Source organism: Phlebotomus argentipes, unplaced genomic scaffold (assembly GCF_947086385.1).
Source record: "Phlebotomus argentipes unplaced genomic scaffold, Phlebotomus argentipes genome assembly contig_15, whole genome shotgun sequence".
Classification (NCBI taxonomy): domain Eukaryota; kingdom Metazoa; phylum Arthropoda; class Insecta; order Diptera; family Psychodidae; genus Phlebotomus; species Phlebotomus argentipes.
The window spans coordinates 14,853,836-14,873,636 of NW_026776181.1; the positions used below are offsets into that span (position 1 = coordinate 14,853,836).

General features: G+C 42.0%; 1 protein-coding gene across 3 annotated transcripts in view; it reads left to right on the forward strand.

Moving 5' to 3' along the window:
• The window catches only part of LOC132261436 (broad-complex core protein isoforms 1/2/3/4/5), a 36,162-nt gene that overhangs the window by 3,229 nt on the left and 13,132 nt on the right, over nucleotides 1-19,801 (forward strand). For all 3 annotated transcript variants that reach the window (XM_059760252.1, XM_059760250.1, XM_059760251.1), the window contains exon 2: nucleotides 19,577-19,779. In XM_059760252.1, coding sequence (XP_059616235.1) covers nucleotides 19,577-19,779 — 203 coding nt within the window. The remainder of the gene's footprint in view (nucleotides 1-19,576; nucleotides 19,780-19,801) is intronic.

The window sequence follows — 19,801 nt, forward strand, 5'->3', positions numbered from 1 at the left end:
GATTCATTATAATTTGGAAATTAACATGAAAACAGACTACAAATTCATGTTCTCGAAGTGTCAGGCAAATTTGGAAGTGTTTGGAAGTGGTGTGCAGATTTAAAGCATACTATCTCCCCCTTGGCCCATCCTTTTGGGGAGGGAGTTTCTGAGAAAAACAAGGCTTTTGGCTAAGATTCTCGCGGGCGCGAGAGAGAGCTTCACAATGCCTCGCTACATTACTTCTCGTGAACTACCATTGAAGGCTTTTGTTGGGTGGGAAATCTCTTGCCGCGCGCGTCTCTGAAATATGTCTTCTCCTCGCGGAGCACAACATTACTTACGAAATTGCGATGAAAAGAAAGAAAAGTTGAAATATTCATCTAAAATTGGAATACATGCACATTATGTGGAAAATGTACAGGCACACTGAACAAATATATTTCCCATTACAATGCTGAGGGAGAGAGTGAGAGTGTGTGTGTGTGTGTGTGTGTATAAACATGCGGGGAAATTTTTGCGCATCACCAGAAAATTATTATCCATCGCTTTGGCAGTATAGTGGGAATAGGGGTGGGCGCGGGGGGATGAAAAGGGCCCGGCGAGGGATGAGAGATTTGCTGGCGGATGAGGTATAGATGTAATAGTGGAGACTGTGTATTTCGGCGGAAAAGAGTGAAATGGAAAATGGATTTATTCTCAAGGATCCCACTCCACCACTTACCCACCCTGGTGCTCTTTCAATAAAACACCCCCGATATAGGTATAGCTATAGGGTACACGGCATTATAGCGAAACTGCGGGGATGGAACATGAACTACGGGTCTGAGGGAGAGCAATATTTATTTATATAAGAACTGGTAATGTGTTGTGTAATATTTTTGTGTTTTAGAGAGACAGAGACGGGACGATGGCGCGCGGGGGAGAGTGCCTGGGAGTTAGTGTAACAGGAAATGGAAAATTTTATATCGTATTACTTTGATACATAGGGACGACATAAATACACTCTCTCTCTACCTTGTACTTTGCCATCATACTTTATGTATTATCTCTCGCAACTAGGAATAAAATTCGCGAAACATTACAATGGCGGTGGGTGGAAATCATGGGGGTGAATCACTCGTCAACTCGAGACACACTCTGCACACGATGAGATTTATGGTGAATCTGTGGAAATGAGGATAAGTTGAGAGTTCAATTTATCTTTTTATTTTGTCCAATTCCCGGAGAAATTCGAAACACATCAAACACGTAGACTTTGAACAAGACTTTGATGGTAATTTTTTGGAATGTTCTTAGGGTGAAGAAAAGGGTCTTTTCCCTGAGAAATTGTTCGCCCTCTGCTGTGGATTCGTTAGGAATTCACTGAAAAAGTTTATCTGCATAAATTCAATGGATAATTTTGATAGATTTGCACAAGTATTGATTGAAGAATTTCCTTTCTTATCCTCCCACCCCACAGCCTCTCATCATCCATCCACTTCGCCTTCTATCTCTCCGGCACTCATTTCTCAATTCAGGCACAATATCATGGTTGGAGGATATTGTTAAATTTTAATTTACTTTTCCACGAAGAAAAAACACAAAAGTTTCGCCATGATGCGATTTCTATTGCTTAGAGAAGAAGCCAAGAGAACACGATAAGCCCATCCTCTCGAGGAAAAATAAGGCTTCTCTATATGCTTTATTAATAATTTTGATATTTACCTATGCCTACACAAACATGTAGATACATCGCCTTTTTTGTATATGTAAGCACGGTTTTTCGGGTAATATATGTATAATGCTGGGGGAGGGAAATGCTGTATGAAATAAAACAAGCAGCCATTTTGATTAAAAAGGATATTAAAAATTAATATAATGTAAATGAAATTTTGTTAATGCGAAAATAAATGGAAATTTTCCCGTCTGATAATTTTTCCCTTCCACCTTCGATCCACCACATCAACTTCCGTGGCTCTCTATCCCCCCCATTTGCTAACATATTGCGGTGTGGTGTTGGGTATGCAATTTATTTTCCATCAATACCCCCAAATATTTTTCAGTTTAAACATTTTCCCTGACGTAATATACTTTGTATTCGCGCCATCGACAGAATAGATATTGTCATTAAGTCACGCACGCAAAATTTATTCTCGGGCACGCAAAGGGCGCACTCGCGGGGCGGCCCTTTTTTGTAATATTAGTTTAATGACTAATTTAGCGCGCCAAATGTATTTTTGATTCTCATCCGCGGCACTGGACTTAATGCCAAACAGCCCCAGCTCTCAGGTGTTGGTGCTGCGAAGCCCCTCGCATTTTCCCTGAATATATACACGAATTTTCCAGAGAATTTGATGTGTACGCGTAACAACCTGTTGGACAGAGAAATTCCACCTTCAAACACATTCCAGCGACCGAGTGTGGGGCGGAGAGTGTTCACGATTCGCCTTGGATAGCACATGGCCCCGAACCCTCCATTTCCCCCCCGTTTTTCCCCCCGTTTTTCCGGGGGGATAGAAAGGCTTAAGTAGTCCCTCGGCAGAGATCCTTGTTTATTAATTCGACAAAATACGATATTGGATTGAGTGGGTTAACTCAGATGTGTGCAATAGATGGAATGATGGTATATCGGAGAATAAAATTATAGCAATATAGAAAACCACCCTGAAAATCTATACATACTTTTCCACCCCACAATATTGCCCTGATATTGTTTTGTTGCGAATTTATGTGGTGCTATCGCAGAGAGATATGTATTTCATATTTGATTTTATACTCGATTTTATATCAAATATTAGATACTATTCTTTCCTTTATGTTGCTATGGGCGGCGGCAAGAGAGAATCTATCTATCTCACGATTTTTGGCATATATACAGGGTGGAGCGAGTGTGCTGAGAGGGCGCAGCAAAGGGACACTTCCACAGCCATCAAATCGGCTCACTGTGTGAGCACAGCCCCCATAAAATAATATCTCGAGCAAGTTCTGGTAAAGAAAGTGGTGAAAAGAAGTTACACACCAGAAATAGTCTCAAAGACTGTGTGTGCGAGGAGAAAGGGGTGGGCGCTGGAAGGGAAGTTGTGAGGTCCTATGTATGATTTTCCCTCGACATAAGGATGCTGGCATGAGAGCTCATTTCAATCTGCAGCCATTATACAAGCTCTCTTTCTCTCTCTCTTCGGCCCCCCTTTTTCGCGTTGTCTGGAGAAGACGAAGCCTTAAAGTATATCGCAAGTTTTCTTCGTTTGTCGCTTTTCTTCTTTCACTCCGCCACGTCATCGAAACAACAAGGCTGCCTCCATATATATATAGATACATATTCATCTCCCCGCAGTCATCTTCTCCTTATATTTCCCTCACCCATATAAATATTTTACCATTATCATCCTAATACGTCTACTCGGTATGTAGTAAATATATATGTAGACTTTTGTATGAAATATAATTCTTCCATGCGCGCTTTTCTTTCAGAAACACACAATCGCATATATGTTTCTTTTTCCGTTATTTATATAATGTGTGTGTGGCAGTTACAGTGCGCCTACAACCCCGTTCCCGCGCGATTTCGCCCCATTTCGCTAAGGGAAGACAATCCCCACCCGACCCAATATATTCCCAAGGCACTGCCATCAACTAGCGCACTACACCCAACTAACGCTCCGCAACTTTCTTTATGTCAGTCCCTTACTATAATCCCACCCCCCCCCCCGCTCGCCGCCCACCCCTCACGAGCCATTCGATTCCGCAGCACAAAAAGAGTACTTGGCATCTACTCTTCTAAATCTTCCCCAACGACCCCCCAACCGCCACTACAGCCATCCGCCGTGACGGCGAAAGGGTGAGAGCGGCTCCAGGCACCAATTCGGCAACTAAAAATTGTACACGCACTTGTAGAATACGGCCTAAGCCTGAACACGATACATAAGTCGGCAATCGGCAATATAGCTCTGCCGATCCGATATCCCTGGCATCACCATTTACAAGACGCTCCTGTATTAGCACACCAGCCAAAGTATGCCATATATAGTGGGTAGTGGAGAATTTGTCGAGGGTGAGCGGAGAAATTTTCAAGTGAAAGATTTTTCAGTTTTGAAGGGGGATGAGAGTGTGAGGGGGTGTGCTTTTGAGAGCACTGCCAATATGTATGTTGTAAGGGAACGGGGAGGATGATAGGAAAAAGAGCGAAGGCAAAGTAAAACCCCGCGCATTTCGTTTCGTTTTCGTGAGTTTATATCGCATCCCCGGCGCGGTCTAAAAACACTGCAGAGTCTATGCTATAACGCGGTATTGATTATTCAATCAATAAAATATAACGGCAGTAGCAGTAGCAGAAAATATACATGTCCTTACACATAACAGTCCATGTATATATTGGAAAGTTTGGAAGAAATGATGAGAAAAGAGGAAAATTTTGCTGTAAAAGACCCAGATTCTGCCACATTAGAAATCCCACTACACACTTATTCCATTTTCCCAGCTCTCGGCGCTGCCATCGCGGAAAATGTCGCTGGCTGTGGTGGGAAATGACTGAGATTCTGTCATTCTCTCTCTGGAGGATCTTTGGCAATCAATCACACTTTTCTTAATTCCACAATTTTGCAATGGAAGAAATTGATGGTGAAAGGACAAATGAGAAATTCTTGTTTTCCGCACACGCGACAAATCGAATTTGCTATGGGAAAAGTGTTGAGGAAAAATGTCAGTTGAGAGAGGATCACAGATTCCTAGGGACGCATTTTAGAAATCTGGCGATTTATCGCCAGATGGGCGTGATCAAGTCGCTATTTTGGCCTTGATTAGTCCTTAATTATTCTCAATAAGTCCGCGTATCGCTTTGCTTCTGAAACATTATCTATTCAAACTGTTTTTTTCACGCTCATCCAATTCTGCGGAAAAGGTTACATCGCAAGGATAAAATATACCCTATAGATTTGCTATGAAATGCCAAAATTATACATTATTCATATTATGTGCTTCTTTTCTTACTTGTACTTCTCCTATATACTTAAAATTTATAACCATATATACTTATTATTCGCTGAGAATATACATAAAGTGTAAAATTTCTATTCGAATGAGAGAATTAATAACTTTGTACCATGCGCAGATCGTGCTTTTTATTATTATTTCCCTTCTTTCTGTTTCATATGCCTTTTTACTTGGGCCCCCATCTCGCGGAGTAACGCAACCCACTACTCCGCCGCGGTGCTCTCGGGGCAATAATGGGGTAGAGAAATTCGGCGCGGTGGGTGAGGGAGGGGGTGGGCCCACACCGCTTCGAATAATAATTATAATATATGTGTAGTATTATGCTAGGCGCGCACATATAGCTCTCTCGCGCTCCGCGGAGGCACACAGACTATCCGGAGAAGTGGGAAGAAAGCAGAAGGAGCGTCAGTCATGTAAGGGATGATAGTAGGTCGCGCGGGAGTGAGAATTTTTGGGGCGTTGAGGACCTTCTTTTCCACTCGCTCACTTTCCGTCTCTCTTTTTCCCATCCAACTTACTTTTTCGTCTTCCAACACACTCAAACAGCGCGCCATACTTTATGGTGTGTTGTGTAATATTCCTTCGCCAACAAAGACGCGCTACAATCCCCGACTCTCTCTCTAAGCATTAACTTATAGGTATACACTACATAAAGTACCATCATCAGTAACGAAACTACACGATCCCACCCCAAATCTGCGGGCACTTCTGCAAGAAGAGGGTCGACAATGGCTCGAGCTCTTCTCCTAACGACTCTGCCTTGGTGCTCGAATTTGGATCACAAATCTCCCTCTCTCGCTCGCCCTTCCCAGCTTAATCATATCGACCAGAGAGATATGAAACTAGAACTAGCATTACACTTTTTGCCTGTCACTCCTCTTCCATTATTGAAATCAAATAGATTCTATGGAATGTCCCAGGATTGATTTTTAAATTAAAAATTTTATCTCACTCGTGTTACTGCTAAAAAGGAATCTATATCGCTGGCCGAACCAAATTGAAATTATAATTTTTTTTTTGCTCAGTTTAATTATCTCGAATTGGGTAGAATTCATTTTTTAATTTCTTTTTTTTTCCACCACCACCGCCAAATGAAGACTTTTTTTGTGTGTGCAGCGCGTTATGCAGAGGATTAATATTTGCAATTTACATGCAAACGCTGATGATGGGTGCAAAACAATGGGCGGGAATTGATTATTTCCTATTAACATGTTGCATGTTTTATTTCATTGCTCATCTGAAAATGCGGGATTAAGTTAAAATTATGGCTAAGGATGAAATTGCTCATCGCGATCTCGAAAATGGCCAGTTTTTTCAGTAGACCGAATTAAAATTTGACTAATTCTTCTCTAAATTCTCTGCTATCTTTCATTAAATTCATAATATTGCTCTACTTTATTTCTTTTTTGCATATTTCCCTGATTATTCCACTGTTATTTATTGAAATATTAACTGAAATACGGAGAGTTGATAGACGAACTGAAAATATTTGGTACAATAAGTCGATTTTTCATAGTCTTCGTGTACTTTTTTTTTCAAGCATTCACAACAGACAAGATGGTTTTCTAGTCAATTTAACAGTGAGAAGATTTAAAACTGCAAAAATAAGATCTTTTTAGCTCATCGAATAATGATTATAATACTGATCAGGATGAATTGTGCGACATAAACTATCAAAAGTCGACTTTTCATAGTTTACAGCGCAGTGTTGAGACATTTTCTTCACAGATGGTTTTTAAGAAAGATCTTATTTCTCAAATTTTTGCCGATGAAGACATTAAGATCGACTTTTAATAGTCTTCAGGGCTCCCGTCGATCTATAAGTGAGGTTATGTTGTCACTTTCAGGTCGGAAATCAGTAATTAAATAGTCAGTTAAGTGACTAGAATCTTTGAATATCATTTTGACGCTTAGAAAGTGTATTTTGGCCGCGAAATTGCCTTTTTATGATTTTTAATTCAAACACTAACGGCTTTCGCTGAGCCAAATTCGTGTCTCGGCTAACATCTTGCATTTTCCCTCTGGTCAATGTGTGCATTTATCCTGAAGCACAAGTCTGTTAATCGCAAGGAGGGTTGAAATTTAAATTTGGCCAGAAAAGAAACAAGAGAGGTAATCGAAGCAGAAGTGTTTTGATGCTCTCAAACACTGCAAAACCTATGAGTATTTCTCCAAACAACTACCGCACCCTCTTCGAATCCTGTGCGCAAACAAGATTGCGACAATGCAAGCCTATACATATGCTCGAGAGCATGATATATAGTCACTGCTGAGGCACTGGGCGAAGGGTTTAGGCAAGAGTGAGTGGGATTTATATCAGTGCTGACCATTTGCGTGAGTGAAACTTTTTAAAGTTAATTAGTGAGTAGTTTATTTAGTTTTCTCCTTGATCCTTTTTTTTTCACGCTCCTCCACAGCATCAACTTGAGTTTTTGAGTATAATGAAGCAATGTGTATGTTTGAATGCGGCAAAATTGTATGACTGAGATGAAAAGTCCATAAAATTTGCATTATTAAGTGGTGATTGGTTGGTATGATATAAATTTTTGACTATAAAGATTTTCTCTCTTCCAGCATTGGGAATTGAGTAGGGCGAAATAATGTGAAAATGTACATTATGTATAACCACTCGGCAACAGTAATGTTGAGCGAGAGGCAAAAAAGTATACTTTCTCGCGCGATCCTCCTCGAGCGCGCAAGTGAAACAAAAAATCACTTTTCCCCTCTTCATTTCCCAAAAACCGCCCTCCCCGCCCCCCCCGCGCGCGAGGGTACTCTTTTTGGGTGTTAGACGACGGGGGGCATCGCGTAATAGTAGTTAGTTGGGTATGGTTTCGCGGGGGGAGAGATGGCGAATAGGGGACGGCAAGTGGGTGCGAGTGAGAGGCACGACGCAGTTGGGAAATGGGAAAAATAGGCGAGAGAGCCTCGGCTTTTGAGTAGAATCAAAAAAAAAAAAAAAAATACGCTCTACCCCACCACAGTGTGTTAGAAAAGGCACTTTGGCAAAAAAGGCTCGAGTGCTGCTGGCAAAAGTTCCCCTTAAAATTTTAACTTTGTAACAGGCACTCCATCATCCCCTATTTCACCACACACACACACACGCGCGCGCCGTCGCCAAATATACATTTTACATTTTTAATTGTAATGCTGAACTCGTTATTTCTGCGCATTTTCATCTCGCGGAAAATATTTTATAAAATCCCTGCGACTGTGTTGGTGGGGCGCAATGTCTACGAAGGGGGCGGTTTTTCACCAGAGCGTCGTCATCGACGTCGTATTGTGTGTAGTAAATGTGAGGAAAACCTTCAAAAACTCCCTTCCAATTACACCCTTTTGCCATTCTCTTTCACTCCTCATCGTCGTTATAGGGAATTTGTAATTTTTCTCTCCTCCTCGCTCCATATCTTTCCCTCCCCCCATCCCACCCCCTTCGCCCGGAAAAATATCATATCGCTCTGACGATGAGAATATCTCTGTGCGAGAAGGGATTTCGGGCTTGGTTAGACAGAGCGCGCACAAGGAGAACTATATATTTCTGCAGCCCATCAATAGCGCGCGCTCTTTGGCAAATATAGTTTCCCAATATGACTCGGGCTGCCAGGAAAATCTCTTGGGAGATGTAAGAATGTTTTACTGGTTGCTCCGCTCCAAGAGATGACCGATAAAAGGCGCCCACGTCTGTGTGTGTGCTCTGAGGATGCCAAAACCGTAAATGGGTAGGTAAGGATCCCCGAAATGCTCCTCTCCGCTGCCACACTGGGGTTCGCACCCATTCGCCAAGGGGGGAAACACACCAGGAATTTTCCGCAACCACATGCAATGAGACGCAATGAGAGTGCATGAGTTTAATTAATATTTTTACGAGTCTTTTTTCGCTCGCTTAAACACCTTTTGAGTCACGTGTTTAGGAGCAATTTCAATAAGCAGCAACACGCCAATTATCAGGTCTTATGCGAACCCTCAACAGCCTTATTATACCTGGCTAAATGGTTGAGGAAAAAAAAGCGGGAGGGCAGGTGAGTGCAATTAAGCTTAAACATCGACACTTGATGCCTTCTTGTTGGGAAAATTGTGACAGTGTTGCAATGTATTTTGGGAATAATATCAATCTGCTGTGCAATATTTGCCCAGTCAAACACGGGTTTTAACGATTATGCTGTTGCATTATTCGCATTGGAGCACCTGAAAATGCGTTGTGATTGCAGATGCTGAGGTGATAATTAAAAGCGCAAATGGCGTGAATTAATGGCGTGGGGAAAACATGTGGAAAACTCATTTGAACTCGCTCTTGACACCCAATTACCACACTGACCACTCTTCCTGGCCGTCCGTCGAGGCGGGAAAGCGAGGAAAATGCTGGGAAAGGTGCGAGCCTGCGGCTGAAGACGGCGGCGGCTTCACGGTGAAGACGGCGCGCTTGTGTGTGGGTGCGTTTGGGGAAAAATCGGCGGAAAAAGCGATAAAACTAATGCCTGAGAGTGTGTTAGATGCTTAGGCGGTGGCGCGCGTGTGTGGGTGAGAGTGGCGGAGTACGCACTATTTTTTAGTGCGCCGCTTCACGACACCCCCAAGTAGCAGATGTCTCTTATGCGAATAAAGATTACTCCCGGCGACTGGGGGTGGAAATGCCGTTCCCGTTGACGACGACGCGAGATGAAGGGGTGGTTAATATAATATTTCAGCCAGAGAGCGCACACTTTTATTTCGTACGTGAGACTGTGGATGTAATCGTCGGAGGGTCGGTTGCGATGTTTTGCGGGGTAGTAAAAAGTGTGCGCCTCTCTCTCTCTCCCTCTAAGTGGGTTCAAGTTAAAAAAGCCAAGCACCCCATCATTTCGGCATGGCTGCTGAATAGAATAGACTGGCTGGCGCACGGGGGAGCGCGCGTGTAGGCGGTGTTAGAAAATTTTTGGTACTCTCTCTCCGTGCGCTTCGTTATAAAATGTTCACATCAGTGTGCGGAAGCACGGGGTGGCGGGCGTGAGGGTTGCGCTGTAGTGGTTGTGCCGGGTTTGATGGTGGTGGCGACGGCGGCGACGGCCTGGGTACATGAGGGGTGGAGAGGAGAGTATCGAATCGGCCCAAAAACTCTAAACGGGAAAAACATACAAAATACATAACAACATCAAATTCTCCAGTCAGTAAAAGATTTCCAACTTCACTAAACAGTCACACGGACGACATCAACCTGAACGGCGGAAGTTACTCTTGGCACCGTTCTCTACCATATTATTACTTCACATTTGAGAGACTCTTGGGATCTCTTGACCTGATATATCATCTCGGGCGCTGCACTTGATCATCATTTATTATCAACCTCTGCTCCGGACTCTTGTGACTGTTTTAATCCAGTATTTTTTCCGGCGGGAAAGGCAGGAAAAATTTGAAGAAAAAAAAAAATCTCTGTGCCAAATTGAATTTGAAAAAGTAACAGTTTAATCGCTATTTGGGAGCAACTTCACATCGGCTCGACCGTTTCTGATGGTGTGACTTCTCTGGACCGATATCTCTCTCCCGAAAGGCACCAAGTGTGTTGGGGCGCTTCGCCCAAGACCAAGGCTAATAGAATTGTGTGAAAAATCCAAAGAGACTCGCAGTGTGTGTAGAGGAGATATAAGAGTTTTCGGCAGACTTTTCCGCCACTCACCCATTCATCTGCAGTGTGGAGACACCGCCAGTCGAATGGTCGTCTGATGATGTGTGCTGAAATTCGGTTGTGCAAATACATTCGCAGAAAAAATACAAGAAAGTAAGCGAGAGAGGAGACACTGTGCGTATATTGGTGAGGAGAGAAACACTTTACGCTTGTGTGTGGACTTGGATTTTTTCCATCCTTCGGAATCATGCCCAAGTTTTTTTAGTTAGGCCCCGATGCTCACTAGAGATAGAACTTTTATTTTCCCCCAATAAATCGCACACCATTTAATACCAAAAAATATCAAATATATATTGCTTTTCTCCGGTCAAGAAGGCAAGACAGGGAATTTCAAGCTCGGGTGTTGTCTAGTGTGGCTCTCAATCTCGTCTCTTCTGGCCCACACACTTCCAGTCTTCTTCTATATTTTCTGCTCGTCTTCTTCGCCAAAAAAAAAAGAAGGAAGTCTCAAAGTAAATCGGAAACTTCTCTCCCCATTCTCTTCCATAGAAATATAATACAAGGAAAAAGAGGAAGAAATCATCAAAGATAAGTCGTAACTAGTTGCCAAATTTAGAGAAAAGAAGATAGAAGAAAAAAGTTAGTGAAGAGAAAAATACCAAGTGAAATTGTGATTTAAAGTGAAAGTGGAAAGGAAAATCCTCAAGTAAAGTAAGGCGTTTTAGAGAAAAATATAATGCAAGTGATAAGAAGAATTATTTATTCAAATCAATGACAGACTAATTCACGTGAGTCAATTTATCCCTGCAAACATATTTTGCGAATGCATCATTCGATTTGGAGAGCATGAATAAATGCTACCATTTGACTGTGGCTGAAATAAATCCACGAAATATCAGTAATATGAAAACGACTGTTTCTATGAGTGATCAGCTTTTGCTGCTAATAATACGCTCAAACACAAACACGAATTTAAATCTTGAACTCTGAAGTGAGAAAATAGTGTTATGATATCACATTGAGTTTTCGCGAGAGCTCTCGAACCACTTCTGCAAAACTGTTTCACGGATAACAGAGAGAGAGAGAGAGAGAGAGAGAGCTTCAGAGAGGCGCATTCCTGCAGTCAAATTACTTTACATTGATCAAGGTAAGACACAAATTCGTCAATCGTCAATTTGTGATCACGAATGAGGCAATTTTCCTGCACGCATTCATGTAACACAGTCGAAGAAAAAGAGAAGAAAAACAGGGGCTATTCATCAACTTCTTATCAACTTCTCACTGCATGGCTGAGAAGTGGCTAAAAGAAAAAAAAATCGAGGCGAAAAATGCAAGAAAACTAGGAGAATTAGCACAATAAAAAAGAGCAATTTGCTTTTATAAATAAAATATTTATCTTATCCGAATTGACATTTGCGCTGAACTATTATCCTCATTTTTTTGCCTCGCCATCTCTCTCTCATTTGTAATTATTTATTCCCATTTCATGTGCACGTCACTTGGCGAAAAAAGAAAAGGAAAAAGTGCAGGCACGAGTGTATGCAGTGTTGGGGAACTGATAATGGGGAAATTTTCCAGTGTGATGTTGTGTTTTTTTCTTCGCAATTTCGCCTCGAAAGAAAGGACAAAGTGGGGAGAAAGGCGACGGGAGAGAGAGAGGCATTTATTAGTAGTTATTTTAGCTTTTTCTGCTATCTCTCCAGACGAACTTCGCGGAAAGAGACAGAGAAAGAGCGAGAGAGAGAGAGAGTGTGTGTATGAAATTGTGCGATCAGCACATAAAGTGTCATATTTGGCTGTCTTTCTTTGCGCTTATTTCCTATATTCAGACACACACGCACACTTTGCAGTGTTCCTTATCAAGTGAAACTTGTTAACTATATTATACCTTTTATGTAAGAAAATAAATTTTAATCACCCTTCGTCTTATGTACATATCATGTCAACAGACGTTGAGAGATAATAATTTCTGGAAAAAAGTTTTTACGTGGCAATCAAGCACCAGTAATCTGGACGAGGAAGAGAGACTCTTTTCGGTGTGACAGAAAAGCGGGTGAAAAACCCCGCGAACAAGAGTCATCTGCCAATTGTTTGGCTAATTGAAATGCAATGGCATGACATGATTGACACAATGGATTTCATTCACTCTCATTTTTCTTCTCTCCTCCTTCGCCGCCGCCGCCGCCGCCGCGCGAGTTAGAAGAATTGGCGACGCTGATGGTGAAGTTGTGGGGCAAAAATGGGTTAAGAAGATGTTCCAGTCGGCCAGTCACAACGCGTCCAAAATATCAATGCCCCAGACATACTCCGCCGCCACCTCCCGGCGTGTCTTTATTTAAACTACACACTTGCACACACACGCCGAATTCTGCCAATTCACACTAAACAGGGTGATAAGTTTGGCGACGGGCGCGGAAAGTGGCCGCGAAAAATTGGGAGCGCGAGTATTTCTGCCATCTTCGCAGACAATTTACGATGCACCTTCTTATGTTGATTTCGTCAATTTGCGAATTTTTCTCCACACTCTCTGTCGTGTGTGTGTGGGTTATCTTGTTGCCCGCGTTGTTTTCTTCCCGCTGCCAAAGCCAATTTCATATGTCGAAATTGCGAGCACTGAGAGAAATGGTGAGAAATTGCGGAGAAATTGTGGAGAAATCCGTTTGGGAAAATATGTGTTCTCATCCTTCATTTCCACATCACGAAGCGCGATATATTAGCAAACCCTTGTCGACAGCGATCATTGACTGCGTCTGGGTTGCATCACAAGACTGTCTCAGTCAGCAATCTATGCTCGACATTATAATTGTATTGACTACAAAATTTCGAGTTCAATGATTTCGTCAAAGCGTTTAAGTGATATTTTTCACACTGTGTGCTTCTCTCGAGGGTCATTTCCCTTTTTTCCGACAGAGCCTATCTTTAACCCTCGCGAGCGCGCGAGTTTAGAGCTTCTCCAATTTAAACCGCCAAAAAGCGTGCGGTGCAAAAGCTCAACTCAATTCCGGTGGTGAGAGTGAATAGTTTAAGTGGGGTTTTTGGGTATTGTGCAGGGAGAAAAAGTTGGCGCAATTTGTCAAAACGGATGCGATGGAAGAGGAAAAAATGCAGAATCGCGCGACAAAACGCTGGTCACAAGGACACACAGGATGAAATAGGTTTAGTGCGGGGCAAAAAAGACGCGAGTTTGGGTGGGAAATTGAATGTGATGGCTCAGTCAAATGACGCTCGACAGTGTGTGGCTGTTTTATTATTAAACTTTTGATGCACATTCGCAGTATTTTGCCTATTAAATTACACCCATCCACACGAGTTGTGTGTGGCGATTGCGAATAGAAGCGCGGCGATAGTGTGTGCGGCAGAGGCAATCGACCGTTCGCCCGACACTGTCACTAGGTTAAGGTGAAGGTCATATCTACTTTGCACATACCACAAAGAGCTCCACATAGAACTTATAGACCTGATCCGGTACAGCTCTCTCGCCGCTAGACAGACAGTTTGAGAGGAACATACACAGGCGGCGCGGCTCCACTACAAATTCATGCAGCAGCCATAGACACATGGCGACCACCAACTATATGTAGCTGCTCCGCACTTGAGGCCGCGGAGAGAGTCGCATACCGCCAAGATTGTTTTCATTTTCATCCGCAACTATCCGTGTAAACAGTGGATGATTCTATTTTGTATTTCCCGCGGCGTGCGTGTGGGGGGAAATCATCGCAATCAAACACTACACATCCGCGACTTATTCAGTGGCGCGGCCCAAGGGGGAGATAATACAGTCAGAAGTGGTGTACAGCTCAGCAGAAGTACTTAAGAAGTGTCTAAAAGCTTACAATATTATCCCATTCCTTCAGATTTCCTTAGATTTTCACGTAGAATCAATCAAAATAATACTTTTCTAGGTTATGTAACGAACCACGGACAAATTTAGTGAATATTTAGCATTCTAGCACATCGATTAGTTAGTTATTAGCCGAATTAAGCATTTGCATGCAATAGACATGCTATTCAGATCATTTAATGCCACGAAACACTGGAAATTTGTTTGGAACTCGAACATAACCTCAAAAATTGTCATTTTGACTTGGAAAATAGTCATTTAGCAAAAATTTCTGCATGATTTTGACTCTGAATCATCACTAATCGGATGATTTTATTATCCGTAAACCCTAAGTGAATTTTTGAACATCTCTTGGTTGTATTTCAAGGTTATGACCGGAAAAGACGCCCAAAAAAGCGTTTTTAAATGGATTCTGGCAGAAATAACGGATGGAAAGTAAAGAAATTCATTATAATTTCGGGAATTAAGGTAGAATGTTGGAAGTTGTGTACAGATTTGAGGCATATTATCTCCCCCTTGGCGCGGCTATTGGAGACGATCAAGTTGAAAGGACTGCGAAATGTATTTCAGCGTTCTCGAGGCCACATCATTAGTTTGATGCTCATCATTCGACTCTCTGTGCTTCACATTCCGCGAGGGGCTGTCAAATTGAAGTGTACTTTCAATTGTGGAATTCCATCTTTCGGTCTGTTTTGCTGCTCGAGAGGCAAAATCTCGGCTTTACTCAAGAAACTAGCACCCAAAATTAGCAATGAGATCGATAAACACTATCGTAACTTCATGTGGAATTAGCCAAAGATATATTCACCTCTGTTTTCGCATGTTTGCCAATCATGTGCAAATCGCACAAATAGACTAAAACATGATAAATATTATCGCGGGAATTTAATACACATGATTCAATACCTTCCCCAACAGTTGGCGAGAAGAAGAAAAAGAATATGTTGCGAAATCTGTAATTGTACATAAATATATCCTCGGTGTTGCTACATATTTGCAAAATATCACGAACTAAGTGAAGAGGAATAATTTTTATCTGAAGTGTTTCTTGGAAAACAAAATACTATTTTATCAGATATACGCAATTTCTCCTCCACTTTCAGTTGCTTAATTTATTGCTGCTTATAATCTATATACATATGTATATATTGCACATGTACATAACTTCTCTTATTCTAATCTTATCAGCCCAAGACTGCGGATCTCGTGAGATTACGACAGCACTGGCATTTACAATTGCACAAGAATATAGTGGCTGACAGGCAAAAGAGACAGAATTCATTCCATTGTGCGTGTATTTATGCAAATGCGTCAGCGTCAAGGGGGAGATAATACAGTGAGAAGTACTTGAGAAGTGGAAGTATTCAAAAACTTACAATAAATCATCCAGATTCTTTTAGTTTCCCCTCGATTTTCATGCAGAAATAAACGTAATAATCTTTTTTGAGGTTATGTAGCGAATCACGGACAGATTTATTGAATATTTCGCATTCTAGCACATAAATTTTTATGCTCAAGTCCGAGAGATCGCTAGTCATTGAAAGAATTAAGCATTTGCATGCCACGAAACACTGTAAATTGTCAGGAACTCGAACATAACCTCAAAAATAGTCATTTGGACTTGGAAAATGTTCTTTTAGAAGAATTTCACCATGATTTTGACTCTAAATCAGCAATAACAATAACAAGATGATTTTGTGATCAAGAAAGCTTCCAAACGGGGTTTTTGAAGATCTCATGGTTATATTTTGAGGTTATGTTCGGAAAAATACCCAAAAGAGCGTTTTTAAATGGATTCTTGCAGAAATATCGCATGGAAATTACTGTGGAAACAGATTAAAGACTTCGAATTCTAGAAGTGACAGGAAAATTTAAGGATTCAAGGCATATTATCTCCCCCTTGGCCAGCGTGATGTAATGATGAAAATTGTGGGACATTTAATAGATCAAATAGGTGTACATAATGCGGTTTGTGTCCATTTCAATTCCACACACACAGAGATTTCCGCGTGCAGACAAAAGGACGATATAATAAGGATGATAAGTGGCGCATTGGGATAATTGTCGCTGGCGGAGAAATCCTATCTTCATCCTTTTCGCGATTCCCCATGCGGAATGATTCGCGCGCGAATTTATGCAGAAGGAAACATAATTCTCCCGCATATCTTCCTCGACATGGTGTAATGCAAATTTTGACAATATTGTGCGTGTACGCGTCGCGAGATAAATGACAGTGGAGCGACTTAAGGTATCGGGGGGGAGGGAGGCGATGTATTGAGCCGCCGACAAATGGAACATGATGTTGAGGCATCCTCGCAGGGCGGCCGGAAGGAGATAAAGCCCGCGAGGAAGTGTACATAGCGTGGGGTGGCGCGCACAATACCTTCGCGGCGTGTATTCAAACATGACACACATAGTATTCTCACCTCGGATGGGGTGCCTGGGTGTCGCCTAGGAGCGGCACGCCAGACGACATGTATGCAAATTCGGTCGTGTTGTGGCTTGTGCTTGTGGGTGGAATGGCAAATGGGGGTAAAAGTGCACTTTGACGTCGCGCTTGAGCTTCCACTCTGGGCCGCACATACATGGCAATGTGCGGCGGGTACACAATATTCAATGGCAGAGCTCTCCGGTGCCATATAAGCTAGACGGGGCCACATATGTGCTACACCCTGGGAAATACCTACATGTGTGGAGCGCATGAAAATGAATGGAAACGAAAGTGAAATTTTCGTCTCGAAACATAAACGAGCATACGAAAATCTTCATGTGGAATGCACACACACTCGCGATGGAGCTATTTTGCCCCACATAACACTCTCTCTCACTCTCTGGATTTGCTCTACGATATGCGCCCCCATTGTCTTTATCACTCCTTCTCACCCACCCACCCGAGCGGAGGATCCGCACTTTTTTCCACCCCCAAGAGAAACCCCACAGCATGCATGTATATATTTGACCTCGACACCTCCGAGACCAGAGTAAATAGCTGGATGGAGTTGTACATTATGTATCACCTTGCGAAGGAGATGGGAAAATCTGAAAGAAAAATCATTTCCATGACAACGCCTTCGCCTTGTTGCTGTCGCTGTCACAGTCCTCATCGCATTGTTGGCGATATGTAATATATACCACCACCCCCCGTCGCCGGCTCCACACTCAACAGCTGCGGACTATTACATGATGAAGACGGTATGACGGATGAACCTTTTCTTGACCTAACATACAAATGAATGCCTTTCCTTGGACACAACCATCCGCCCTACATACAGAGCACGAGCATCTGATTATCGATTCAGTCGGATTCTGAGGAAAAGCGCCCTTCTGCATGTCTCGGCGATGACCAGAGAGAGTCAATACGGCGCGCACCCTTGGCAGGAAACTTCCCAAACTCATTAAACTGTCGGGATCAAAAGTTTATGGTGAGATTATATTAGTAAATAATCTCACCCGTACGACACTCAGACGTAGATAAACACCCCCGAATTGACATGAATGAGCAAAAGGGTCAGCCGTCTTCGCCACTTGAGCCGCAAGGAGGCCACCAAGTGTGGACTCTCCGGCAAGGACATGATCTTGAAAATTACCTCCAGTTTCTCCCCACATCGCCTGATTTGTAATCCCAACATTGATTATCTTCATGCTCGGCTTTCCTCTTAGTTTAATCAAGGGGAGGATAGTATGGCCAAAATCTGTACACCACATCCTGACACTTACTTTCTTCACCTCTTTCGGAACTCCAGACATTTTTCCAATCGCCTAAAGCATCATAACCTCAAATTAAGGACTCTTTGTCTCAGAAAATACGGAATTTTTACTTTTAACACCCTGAAAACTTGCAGAGAAACAGTAATTTAGACGTATTTGAAGTTTTCAGCGGATTTTTTTTTGTGTGATTCAACTTTAAATCGCTCTTTTGGATGCACTTTGAATCATAACCTAAAAATTATTCAGATATCTAAAAAGAAAATCGTAATCTTTAGAAGCCAAAATCGATAATGAGCTGAAATTTGCTATTTGAGATTAAAAAATCAATCAAACATCTCTTAAAATAGACAATTTCGTATCTTGAAACAGTATTTTAGAGGTTATGATCAATCTTAGCACAATTAACCACAGTTTTTGATTGAAAATTGGTGATTTTTAAAAGATTTTAATATTTTTGCGCCAGTAAATGCAAATAATACGAGTTTATGCGCAAAAATGAATGATTTTAGAGGTTATTTAGGTGTAAAGTTTATCTTAAATGCATAACATAACCTAGAAAATTACAAAGAACAATTCTTTTCTCCAATTATTGCGGTTATTCCTTTCAAAAATGACTTTTGAACACGTCATATTGATGATATTCAAGCACTTTCACTTCTTAAATACTTCAACTGAGCTGTACACCACTTCTGACTGTATTATCTCCCCCTTGAGTTTGATGAAACATTTCCTTCAGTGCGCTTTTCCCACAACTACACAGCTCTCTCTCCGTGCGAAGGGAGCATAAATAGTTAATGAAGACAACATAATTCAAACACCCTCAAATTGTAATTTGGTGAAACACAAATTGAAATTCCGATTGAATAATTCATTATGTATAGAGCAAGCGATAATCTTTCACACGATTGCACACATTAAATAGGTGCGACATTAGCACTATTACAAATCCTCAGAGCCAAATTGCCGATCGCGCATAACACACACTTGTTGAGAATCGATCAATTCTTCCTTCTCCTCTCGTAGAAAGGCATTACGCGATGGCATTTGAGTGCGTGGCGTGAGAATGTAATAAAGAAATATATATATTTTTGAGGAAATTGTGTTATTTCTGGTGCGGAGAAAGTCTAATAATAAATTAGTTGTATTTGTACAGTGAAATAGAAACAATTTGACGCATTAGAAGACTGAAGTCGCCCAGCAGCACTTGGATGTTGCGAAATATTAATTAATCTTCTGTGCCTTCATATGCTGGCTGTGCCGCAAATACTCAAGCCAAGAGAGTGAGAGAGAAAGCGCGCCAGCGAAAGCATAATGAGCAATAAATCACATTTATCCTCTGTATTTTTAGCAGGAACCCACTTGGAAGTAAACTTCCTTCCACTCTATCAGAGATGCCTTTTATCAATTACTGAGAAATCACATATTTTTCCCCGCAGAAATCTCACGTGATTCCCATTTTTTTCTTTTACCTTTTCCAGGGGATTCCACCAGCAAAATGGTTGACACGCAGCACTTCTGCCTCCGATGGAACAACTATCAGAGCAGCATCACGTCGGCATTTGAGAATCTGCGGGATGACGAGGACTTTGTGGATGTGACACTGGCCTGCGATGGACGCAGCTTAAAGGCTCACCGGGTGGTCCTTTCCGCCTGCAGTCCCTACTTCAGAGAGCTGCTGAAGGTGAGCAATTCCACCCGGCGTT